Consider the following 12916-nt stretch of genomic DNA (forward strand, 5'->3'; position numbering starts at 1 on the left):
GAGAGTCCACCTGCCGATGCAGGGGACACGGGTTCGTGCCCTGGTCCGGGAAGATCCCACATGCCGCGGAGCGGCTGGGCCGGTGAGCAATGGTCGCTGAGCCTGCACGTCCAGAGCCTGTGCTCCGCAACGGGAGAGGCCACAACAGTAAGAGGCCCATGTACCACAAAAAATCAAAAATAAAAATAAAAACAAAAAAAAAGAATGATGTTTGCTGTGGGTTTGTTTATATGGCCTTTATTATGTTGAGGTAGGTTCGCTCTATGAGTTGGGGCTTTATTAACAGGACTGCAACTCTCATCACTCACAGTGTTTTACCTCCTCTCCTGAGGAGCTGGAGCTTTCATCCCCAGGAACTTTCTCCAGCATAAAACTCAATGAGCCAAATACAAAGGGCTTATATTCAAAGGCTAAAGGAGCCTCCACTGGAAATGCTGCCAGGGTCCTGGCTGAGAAAGGCTTTGTTGTTTTTATCGCATGGATACAAGCATTTGCACTGGATGGAGAGGGTGTAAAGGGAACAAAACCAGCCCTAGTCTGTTTTTCCACACATTGAAAATGACAGCCTTTGACTTGGGAAATGTCTTCTTGGTGATCAAGATAAGTCTTTTTATTTTATGGAGGCAATTGAGACATCAGTGGTAAGATGATCCACTCAAGACACATCTGTTGGGGAAGGACAGAAGTAAGACACAGTCCAGGCTGCCTGGACAGGCATCAACCACAAGGAGAGAGGGTCTGTCCATCTGGAGTGAACTAGTGAGGCCCAGAGTCCATTTCTGCTGTTCTGAGTAGAAACCTAGGGCTAGCAATCAAGGAAGGGGGCTGAGAATAGGGACTTTCATATAATCAGAAGGTTCTACACCAATCATCATTTACAATGAACTTTTACTGAGGGCCAAGTATTGATATATACAGCTATGTGCTATGCACTTTCCCCATTTGTGAAATTGGGAAAAGAATACTTCACAGTTAATTGGTGAAGATTAAATAAGGTAAAGTGCTTTACTGACAAAAAAAAAATCTGAAAATACTGGCACATAACAATAAAAGGAAAGAATGTGATATTGCAAGCTTTTGTCCCACTGGATATTGTTCATGCCAACGCTGACATTGCTCATCAGCTTATTCTAGCCATACATTACCTTCTAAATCCAATATTCTGCTGTGACAATGGAGGAATCAAAGGAATCCCATTTTCTCCAATGGCCCATGCCACACTGTTGGACACTTTCCCCGAGGTCATTAGAATCAGTTGATTACTACCATCAGCTTCAAATGAGAAGGGTACTCCTGGAGAAACAGCAGATTAAATAGGATGTTGTTTAGAAAGAGGGAGTGAGCCCAGTACTAGTAAGAAAGCAGAAAGTAGACAAATGGAACAGAGTGGGTGGGAGTGGTGGGGATGGAACACAATTCAAATCAACATCACTGAACTTCTTCAGGGAATGATGCTCACCATCAGCCACTTGGCTCTATCTCTTGACAGCAGAGTGTAGGCATTATAATAAACGATGCACTTTGGAGTGGGACCAACTACATGTATATTCTGGTTCTGCCACTTAACAGCTGTGTGAACAAATTACTTAACTTCTCTGAACCTTGGTTTCATTGTGTATAAAATAGGGAACATAATAGTACCCCCTTTTATGGATTACTGTGAAGACATTCATTTATTCATTCATTCAGTAGATACTTCTTTGAGCTCCTACTTCATGCTGGCACTATTCTGGTCACAAAGATAGCAGTAAAGAAACAAAACTGATAGGAATCCCTGTTCTCATGGAGTTTACATTCAAGTAGGAGAGACAGGTTATAAGCAAGATAAGTAAGAGACATGGGCAGTATGTTAGAGAGTGATAAATGCAAAAGAGAAACAAATTAGGGAAGGTGTATAGAAAATGTGTGTTTGGAGGAGGCAGGGGTTGAACTTTCAGACGGGGTGGCCAGGAAGGGCCCATGAGAAGTCACTTTTGAATAAAGGCCTGAAGAAAGCTCAAGTGAGGCATGTAGGTATCTTGCGAAAGAGCCTTCTTGGCAGAAGGAACAAAGGTAAAGGCCCTAAGGTCAGAGTGTGCCTGGAGTGAGGAACAGCATGTTAAGTGAGGTAAAACTTGCAAAGACTCAGACATGCCTGGCAAACGCAGACCACTCCACAGATGCTACTGCTCAGCTATTGTAGCGACAGTAAAGCCTCACTGATTTGGCCCTCACTGATTGGACATTAGTGATAAAAAAAAGTCTCAGGGCAGGGCATTTAATAAAGTAAAGGAAGTAAAGATTTTCAAGCATGAAATATAGCAACTTCGTGCTTTGGGGAGTTCCAGTTAATATTATTAACAACAAAAAAATATCACTGTTAACCCTACAACAGAATCTTTGTGTTTTTCAAAGATCTTTCCTTCATACTGAACACTCCATCTTTTTTTTTTTAATTTTTTTTATTTTTTATTTTTTATTTTTTGCTTTATAACAAATTTAATCAGTTATACATATACATATGTTCCCATATCCCCTCCCTTTTGCGTCTCCCTCCCACCCTCCCTATCCCACCCCTCCAGGTGGTCACAAAGCACCGAGCTGATCTCCCTGTGCTATGCGGCTGCTTCCCACTAGCTATCTACCTTACGTTTGGTAGTGAACACTCCATCTTGATCTTCAAAATAACCCTATATGGCATTAAGGGTGTTATTATTAGATCCATTTTATGAATGAGGAAGATGATATTCAAAGAGGTTACATGATTACTAGGATCATACACTTTGTCAGTAGCAGAGCTGGAACTAAAAGCTTAAGCCTCCAGACTTTTAGACTGGTGATCAGTTTAGAGATTCAAAGAATTCTTGAAGATAAAGTTCCAGATATGCTCTCATAATAAAAAATCACCAGGCACGTGAGGAAACAGAATCAGAATCAGAACAATAAGCAGATAGGTGTTGGAATGATCAGATACAGAATATTGAAAAATATTTTAATGTGTTTTAAAGAATAAATGAATGAATTAATGAATAAAAGAAATGATTGAGAGTGTCAGAAAAGGACAAAAAGTTGTCAGAACTGATTGTAAAAAACTGAATAGAATTTCTAGAGGTGAAGAATATAATCATTGAAACAAGAAATGCAGTGATGAGTTACAATTACTGGACATAGCCAAAAAGTGAATTCATGATTTGGAAGACTGACTTAAAGAAATTGCACAGAATATAAAAGTGAAAAAAAGAGATGTCAAGTATATTAAAGACAGGTTAAAAAACATGGTGGACAGAGTGAGACGGTCCATCATATATTTAATCAGAATTGTAGAAGGAGATAAGAGAGAATATTATTTATTAATCTCCCTCTTATTTATTTCAAACTTTTCAGCCTTACAAATAACACTGTGAGGTACATTTTTTTTATGCACAAAGTTTTGCCTTCATTTCAAATTGTTTTCTTAGGAAAGATTCCTAGAAGTTGAATTAAGGTGTCAAAGGCAATCTAAAGGCCCTTAATTCACACAGTAAAACTACTTTACACTTACATAGTTATATGAATTTTCTGGCCACCCATAGTATATAAAAATGACTTTGCCAAAAATTGTATATGATTATTGTTTTAATTTTTCTGATAGCAATTTTATAATTGTCTGCTTGTGAAAAAAAGTGAAAAAAAAAGATATGTTCAAATTTGACCATGAATCCGTTAGCCATTGAGGCTTTCCATACCACTGCCAACTCCCTCGTGGTCCAGTGTCACATGCTGGTTACTGCTAAACTCCACTTCTTCAGTGGGAGCTCTTCCAGTGACAACAGTAGTTTCAGGAATAGGCAGAAACACTTCTGCTAGCAAGGTGGTACCACTGTGTCCAACTGTTTCATATACCTGAAATTGAGGAAAGGAAACAGCCAATAAAAACAGCAATAAAGGGTGCTCACTCCCAGATCATGAGTACATTTTTCTGTGCTGGTCACTGTTCTAGTCAAGAGCACCCATCTCAGAGTGGAAAGTTGAGTTGTGTTGCTATGGTCTCCATGGAGACCAGGTTATACCCTATTTATGGTCACGTTGTTGGCACCCTGTCCTCTTGCCTGGCCTAATCTCCTGGGGTAGAGAGGTTAATCAAATGACCAGGCGACTGCAATTGTTTCTATGTCAAACTAATACACAGTAGTTTGGAGAATGGGCTTCCTCTTTCTCCTGGTTCAGATTATTTCAGAGAGAAACGCCATCAGGTTGAAAGGTGGGACAATATGGACATGCCACTAGATGGTTTATTATCTGTACCAATCTCAAAGTCAATAGGAAACGCACCATACCTAGAAGTACTCTAGGGTATCAGGTTCAAATCTGTTATTTGGTAAATCTCTCAAAGTCCTTTCTTTCAAGACCTCATTTTATTTGTTAGTTGCTGAAATCCTATCCAGCTTCTTCTCAGGCCTTCTCCCAAAATGGAGCTAACTTGACCACCTGTAGCTCTGATACTAATTACTGTGGTGTGTCTTACTGTAATGCCATCACCATGAGATGAAGGACCCATTGCCAGGGCAACCACAGATTATGAATATACAATACAGTCTCAGTAGGACCCTCTGCTTCCCTGTATTCTTGGGTCATTTCTTTTGTGGTAAAAGATAAAATATCTCACAGCTCTGCTGGCTTCCTTTCTATGTTTTATTCTTTCTTCCCATGAGGCCTCTCTGGCTGGTACACATTTCTCTAAAATGCATATTTTACTCTTTTATTTCTACAAATTAAGTACTTCTGTTTTTCTTCTTATGCAATAGAGTTCCCTCTGATTAATACTTTCCATTTACCACCTGCATGCACAAAAATGACACTACGGAGCCTCTCTGCCTACCCTCCCTGTATCACGGCACGTGATATGAATTATTTTCCAAGGATAAGGATGAGGATGGATTTGTACTGGGCTGATATCCTGGCTTCATCTCCCTGGTATCTACCAGCTCACATTTACAAGATGGCTGATTGAGCTTTGAGGGGCTACTGAGGCAAAGACAAAGCAGAGACTGCATAGGAACTGAATTCAAAACCCCAGACTTAGTACCACTGTGAGGTATTCTAACAGGCTGGATGCACGAAGAAACCTGTGATTGTTCAGGGCTTACCTCTGCCTAATTCAGGGGCTCAGCAGGAAGCCCATGAGTGGCACATTTAAGCCACGCTCTCCAAATTCATCTTTATCAGTAGATATGTGATTTTTTTTTCCTTATTAAAAAGATCTTTTAGGGAAAATTTCAAATATATGTAATCTTAGAAGAATAATATACCATGAACCCATCACCTACCTAGCTTCAATTAACATTAACTTATGGCCAATCTGGTTTTATCTACACTCTCAACCATTTGACTCTCCACCAGTATTTTGAACTCAGACATCATTTTACTGTAAATGTTTCAATATGTGTCTCTAAAAGAGAAGGATATAAAAAGGCATAATTACAATACTATTATCACAGTAATTCCTTAATAATGTCAAATTTCAGTAAGTTTCAAATGCTCTTTAGAGTCTCAAAAAATTACTTTGAATTAACATCACAATTTATTCCATACATTGCAATTGCTTGGTATGTCCCTCAAGGCTCTATTAATTTATAGGTGATCCCCCTCTCTTTTTACATTTTTTAACTTTTTCTCTATATTTTTATTGGCTCAGAACTCTGATGGAGAAAGGAGGGCCATTTTTTTTTGTTTACCTCAACCTCTTATAAGAGCCTGCCAGTTTTATAATATCACAGACCTTAAAGAACATGTAGCAGGTTGTTGTTTATTGCACAGGAGACCTTGGTTTGACCTGTTCAATTATGGACTCACTGGCATCAAGTTTCAGTCTGAGAAAATGGTGGGTTTTTCTTTAAAATTTTTTGTACTTCCCCCCAAATTTTAATTCACTGAGACATTCCTTTGTATGAAGCCGTCTGTTATTTCGTTTAATCTTAACCACAATCCTATGAAGGACGGTTTGTGGTAAAGATTAAGCGCAATAATAGACACAGCAATTCTAGATTATGGATGTGTGTGTGGCTCGACAAAGGGGAGAAACTTCCCCTAGTCCCTCATCTCTTAAGTCACAAAGCTGCGATTTGAATCTACAACTGTTTCACTTCAAAACTCGTACACTTTTTCTTACATCTTCCTCATTGGTCAAGGAAAATCAGGAAGGTGATTAAACAATTAAGAAACCTTTAAAAGCCATAACCATGATCCATAAGGTATAATTACTTTAGATAGATTGGTGAGAAATAATGACTGAAAGATAATTTAAAATCTGAATGAAAGAACCACAAAACATGGAAGTGCTATAAAAACAATGGCTACAATCAAAGGTTAAAGGATCACCATGGGCCATCGTGATCAAAAGACCACCGAACTCTTCCTGTCTCTGACTTCCTCTCAGACTCTCAAGGGGCTTGCTTGGTCTCTCAGCAAGGCGAGGGTGCACTGCCCACTTCGTGCAGGGGCTTTACCTCCCTGGAAGGTGCCCCTGCTGTACTGGACACTGAGTGAGACCTGCCACATGCCCACACATACTTACTTAGGTGCCACCACCTTTCCCTGTGATTTCCCTGTGGGAATGCTTATTCCCTCTATTGAAATTCGTTGTTTATGCATCATTTGTCTTACTGGATGGTGAGATTCCTGAGAGTAGGGATTTTGTTTGATTTCCCTTTGACTGCTCATTACCTACCATCTGTGAATTAATATATTTAGACGGGAGCAGGTTAACTCCCATTTATTTTATTTTATTTTTTTTCTGATTTTGTGGACAAAATTTATTTATTTATTTATTTTTACAGAAGAGACTATTTATTTAGAATGAGAACAAATCACAACAAAGTATAAATTTTAAAAAGCTGACAAATGCTATAAACTCACAAAATCCAGAAAAATAACACTACAATCAATTTTAGAACATTTCATCACCCTGAAAAAACTCTCATACCCGCTAGCAATTATTTCCCTTTTCACCTCCCGTTCCTGACAGCCCTAGGCAACCACAAATATACTCTGTCTCTATAGATCTGCCTATTCTGGACATTTTAAGTAAATGGACTCATACACCTTGTGATTCTTTGTAACTCACTTCTTTCACTTAGCTTTCATTCTTAATGCTTTAAAGAATCAGCCATGTTGTACCATGTATCAGTACTTTGTTCTTTTTTTATTGCCAAATAATATTCCATTGTATGGCTATGTCACATTTTACTTGATGGGTATTTGGGTTGTTTCCACTTTTTTTTTTTTTTTTTTTTTTTTTTGCGGTATGCGGGCCTCTCACTGCTGTGGCCTCCCCCGTTGCGGAGCACAGGCTCCGGACGCGCAGGCTCCGGAGGCGCAGGCCCAGCGGCCATGGCTCACGGGCCCAGCCGCTCCGCGGCATATGGGATCCTCCCAGACCGGGGCATGAACCCGCATCCCCTGCATCGGCAGGCGGACTCTCAACCACTTGCGCCACCAGGGAGGCCCTGTTTCCACTTTTTGACTATTATGAATAATGCTTGTATGAACGATCACCATCATTATCCATAAAGGAAATGCAAAGCAAAACCACACTGAGATACTATTTCACACCCACAAGGAGGGCTGCAATCAAAAAGGCAAATGATAACAAGTGTTGGCAAGGATGAGGAGAAAATGGAAACTCACACACTGCTGGTGGGAATGTAAAATAATGCAGTCACTTTGGAAAGCAATCTGGCAGTTCCTCAAAAGGTTAAACATAGAACTGTTAATAGAAGTAAGTTGCTAGATGATAAATCCGTGGACTGGAATTGTTTTCTTCTCTGAACAGCTGGTAGACTTGGGTGTAGTATGGCTCTCAGATTTTTTTTACCTGACTTGTTTTACTCCCCACATGACTGTCAGCTCCTCCCACAGCCTGCGGAGGGCAGTGTGGTGGGCAGGACAGGGCAGCCTTGTGGTTCAACTGGTCTGGGACTGAATCCTGACATTGCAACTTACTAGCTGTGCTGTGTGACCTTGGGCATGACATTCCCCTCACTTTTGCTCTCATTGTAAAATGAGGATGTTACCCAAAGCTCAGCAGGAAAGCAGTGGTGCAGTTTAGCTGAGATGGATGAAAAGCCTCTTTCCCTCTGTTTAAGCTCAATAAATGTTTTTTCCTTCTTTGTTTGGACATAAAATTGACAACAAGCATGTGCATTTTTATAATACTTTGAAGTTTACAAAGGTCTTTCATAAACGTGATTACACTTCCCAAATATCTCATTAAATCTTGTTGGCCAATTGATTTTATTCAGCTTTATGACAAAAGAATTTCTTTTATTTAACTTAAATTTTAACTTGTAAGAATGTCTTTTCAAGACACACTATTTTTTTTCAAGGAAGACATTAAGTTTCTGAGGCCTTATAGGAATTTTATGGCATATTCCATATTTATAATTAAATCATCTATATTTCTGGGAACCCAAAGGCAAGGAGGTGAAAAACAAACTACATTAAGCCTTAAATGCTTTAAAAAAAATCAGGAGCTAATAAAACCCTTCAAGTTAAGGCAACAGAAACCATACCAACAGTCAGAAAATACCATTTATGCTGGTAAAATGCTTCACAAGATGACATAAATGCGGTATTTAGTATTTAGTTAAATCTTGCCTGACTTTGTGTCTCTCTTAACCACTCCTATGACTAATGAATTCCCAAACAACCCAACACCCAGGGCAACTAAATCAGGGTGTGAAACACATCTAAAAATAAAAACAAATCCAAATATTTTTCAGATTACTTATATCCCCTTCCATAATAGAATTCAGTGTTTGTTTACTCAGCTGCACAGGACAAAGTTTCTATATTATCTGACTCCAGTGGCTTTGCAAAAACATCCCTGCTGGACTTTAATAGTTTATAAGTATTTTATTGTGGAAGAACCATAAGAGATGCCTCTGAGCTTCTGTTTTGATTTTTAATTCCTTGTGGATGTGCCTGTGCTGGTCACCACGGTTAATGATGGCCCATAAAACATGCAGTTACTACATAAAGGGCATTTCTGGTAGATGTCAGTGGAAGGGTCTGTTTCCCTGTCTCCAGAAACACATTCCTGTCTAATGTCAGAGAGGAAATGAATTGGAGAGTCTTGGTGTTGAGTCTGTATGACAGAGGCAACTACAAACTCTGGGGGAATGGAGGGTTTGCTGATTGGGACTACTGTCTCAGAAGGTAGTTATCAACTTTTTTTTTTTTTTTAAATAAGGAAAAATGGATACCATCCCACAAAGCCAAAAAAAAAAAAAAATCCAAAAATTTCCTAAACTTTTTACCCTACTTTTTTTTTTTTTTTTTTTTTTTTTTTTTTTTTTTTCCTTTTTGCGGTATGCGGGCCTCTCACTGTTGTGGCCTCTCCCGTTGCGGAGCACAGGCTCCGGATGCGCAGGCCCAGCGGCCATGGCTCACGGGCCCAGCCGCTCCGCGGCATATGGGATCCTCCCAGACCGGGGCACGAACCCGTATCCCCTGCATCGGCAGGCGGACTCTTAACCACTGCGCCACCAGGGAGGCCCTACCCTACTTTTTTAAGGTAGCCAGTTGATGTTAGTAAGCTTTGTAAAATAAGAATTTCTTTTATTTAAATTAAACTTTAACATGTAAGATCTGTCTTTGCAAGACACCCTAATTTTTTAAATAGCAGTTCTATTTAATGCTAGGATGAAATGCTATTTTTAAAAATCAGAAAATGAGGGCTTCCCTGGTGGCGCAGTGGTTGAGAGTCCACCTGCCGATGCAGGGGACATGGGTTTGTGCCCCAGTCCGGGAGGATCCCACATGCCGCGGAGTGGCTGGGCCCGTGAGCCATGGCTGCTGGGCCTGCGCGTCTGGAGCCTGTGCTCCGCAACGGGAGAGGCTACTACAGTGAGAGGCCCGCGTACCGAAAAAAAAAAAAAATCAGAAAATGGGCACTTTGGGCTTTATAGGTCTTTGCAAATTACTTTTTGTATAATTAAGTTTAATTTTCATTTTCTTTCTAAGTCAGGGGTTCTCAACCTCAGCACTGTTGACATTGGGGGCTGAACAATTCTTTGTTGCAGTATACTGTCCTGTACATTGTAAGATGTTTAGCAACATCCCTGGCCTCGACTTATTAGAGGTGCCAGTAGCTCCTCAGCACTTGTGATCATTAAAATGTCTCCAGACATTGCCAAAAGGCACCCCCCCGGGGGGGGCAACATAATCTCCATTGAGAAGCACTGCTCTAAGCAAAATGAGTGTTTGTGTGTGTGTGTTTGAAGGTGGAATGTTAATGAAGAAACAAGACAGGAAATATAATTTATGTTCAGCTGTTCAAAAATTCCTGTTGTATAAAGCAAGGCAGCACTGAATTCAGAATAGCAATTAGATCAACTGCTACCAAATTGGAACTATTTATGTGATTCTTATTAACTTCTCCTGCATTTGGAATGGTGTTTGCTTTAACTCAACATTCTGGTGCAAATTTACCTGCTAACAGTATTTAGAACTGTATAGATAAGACAAACCTTAGAAATGTAGGGGCATTAAGTTTAGATAAAAAATAATCCATCGTGAAGTAGTTTATACTGCATGGTCTTAAGTCATGTTTCTCTTATTTTAAAACCTAAACGAAACAAAGCAAAACAAAACACAGCAGTTTCATATTTTGCACATGGTGGTGTTGGATTTGGTATAAGTGGCTGCCCTGTAATCTCAGCCACCGGTGATGTTATCGTCCAGTCTGTTAATTGTCTCTTGGTTGATGTCCCCATTTCCCTTCAGTGTTGGATCAAACCGTCCTTACTCTTGTGCCCACAGACTCCCTTCCTGCACTGAAAAGGCTGTGGGCATTGGAGGTGAACCCCCTTACGGCCAGCCCTCCACCCCCTCCCTTGTGTCATCACTCTTGACTCAAAGGACCATGCTATTCTGTCTTGATCCCAACCTTCGCAGTATCCTGTGACATTCCTTCCCTCAACACTCCCACCCTCTTTCCTTCCTTTTTCCCACCCACTCCCCCTACAACTTTCCTTTATATTTTCCAAGTCATCAATCTTTTCTGGACTGGCTGCTTTTCCCACAGATGACAAATGTGCTCCAGTCAACTACACCCTAAAGTAAACCATGGTCCCCTTTCAGACCCCTGATCCATTTCCCTCCTTCCTTTCTCTGCCAAGCTTCTGGGCGGAAGTCTCCTTTTGGTATCTTTATTTTCTCTCCCCCTGTCCCAGTGAACTACAGGAGGGTTATCAAGGACACTTCTCCAAATAGGATTGGTTTTCCCACTTGGAGAGTGCAATTCTGCAGAAGAGCCAGAGAAATCAGGAGAGGCTCTGGGAAGGGAAACTCGAGTTATTGCCAACTTGGTTAAAAGGAAAAGTTCCCTATCTCAATCCGCATGCCAGGAATATGAAAGCTCAACAGGATTGCTTCATAAGGAAAAAATAATAATGCTAAGATATTTCAAAGCCACCCAGCAGTATTACACAACAGCTGTTAGTTTTGGGGAGTCAAGAAGATGAATATGGGGTGATATTATAGATGTGAATGATAAGGAAGTGAAGGTCATTATCACAAAGCTTTTTTATTTCTAAATCAAACTTCATTTTTGTGAAACACCAAGCATTTATTTTGGAATGACCTCAGAAGCCAGACCTTTCCAAGACCTTTCTGGGAGGGCTCTGGTCGCATTCCAGCTCCCATCCTGTGAAGTTCCATCTCACCCTTCCCTTGGGGCCAACTTTGATTCCTTTTCTTTTTACTCTGTCTAGTCAAACCATCATCAAGTCCTGTCAATCCTTCTTTCAAGGCTGCAGTGTTGCTCTAATTAATTCCTTCCTCCCATTTCCGCTGTGAGGCCCAACCCCATCCCCTCACTCTTGGCTTTCTGGGCCAGCCTGTGGACTTATCTTCTGCTTTGTAAGGCTGCCCTGGCATTCCTATCTCAAGCCTGGCTAGGAAACACTGAGCCTTGTGGTTCAAAACATGCAAGAAGTCAAACATCACAATCAACACTGTTCCCTTCAACAGTCCTGTGTCTCGTACTGCGCTGAGCATTGCTTCTTTGTAGTTGTCTCTCTCTCATCTCCTAGCTGGATTTAAAGATCCCTGAGACAGGGCTGTGTATACCTCCCTTTATACATGGCTTCCAATGCTCCACTACACTCCTGGCTCAGCATCAGACCCTCAGCTGGCTCTCAACAATTAAGCAACATTCAGGGCTTGGTTGTTGAGTCATCAACTGATGCACTATAGTTCTGACAATCTTGGAACATTTTCTGAAACACATTACCCTCTAAAGAAATCTGATAGCACTGGCAGAAACAGATGCATTTAAGGTGATTTTTCTTATCCTCCTGAAGTTGCCAATAATCCTTGAACCTTCCCTAATTCAAAACTTGCAGTTATACGGAAAATTTCCAAATGGCACAGTACTATTCCTAGACAGTCAAAATACAATATCCTCTAAATTAATTTCATCTATAACCACTACTCAATTATAAAAAATTAGGCCATTGAGCCATTATGATATGTAATTTGATCAGTTATCAAATCTTTATGGATAGTTTAAGAACTTACCAAAGACTCCTTTAATTTGTAATTTTTTAAAGATGATATGATTCAGCTCTTAAGGCCAAGATAATAGCTTACAAGTATATTCTTAATATTGTAGGATAAAGTTTTGTTTTTTTATTTAAAAATTCATAATATTTTAGAAAATAGCCTTTTCACATTACTTTAAAAATTGTTTTGATTATAACATCCATATCAAGTTAATATTCAAGAGAGTCAATGGGAGATAGTATAGGAGGCTTCCTTTATGTATTAGAATATATGTGAAATAAAGTCTTGGTACATTAGGGGAAGGTGGAGGATGTCTTTCCTACATGGTAATTCAGAACATTTAGGATGGCCTAGAGTGGGAGAGGGTTTCACAGACTGGCCAGTTGGTCTG

General features: G+C 40.1%; 1 protein-coding gene across 3 annotated transcripts in view; it reads right to left on the reverse strand.

Moving 5' to 3' along the window:
* CC2D2A (coiled-coil and C2 domain containing 2A) overlaps window positions 1-12916 on the reverse strand; it is a 144186-nt gene that overhangs the window by 45010 nt on the left and 86260 nt on the right. For all 3 annotated transcript variants that reach the window (XM_060103976.1, XM_060103986.1, XM_060103992.1), the window contains 2 exons: window positions 3705-3861; window positions 1146-1293 (listed from right to left, as the gene is read on the reverse strand). In XM_060103976.1, the coding sequence (XP_059959959.1) occupies window positions 1146-1293; window positions 3705-3861 (305 nt within the window). The remainder of the gene's footprint in view (window positions 1-1145; window positions 1294-3704; window positions 3862-12916) is intronic.

This window comes from Mesoplodon densirostris, chromosome 1 (genome assembly GCF_025265405.1).
Source record: "Mesoplodon densirostris isolate mMesDen1 chromosome 1, mMesDen1 primary haplotype, whole genome shotgun sequence".
Classification (NCBI taxonomy): domain Eukaryota; kingdom Metazoa; phylum Chordata; class Mammalia; order Artiodactyla; family Ziphiidae; genus Mesoplodon; species Mesoplodon densirostris.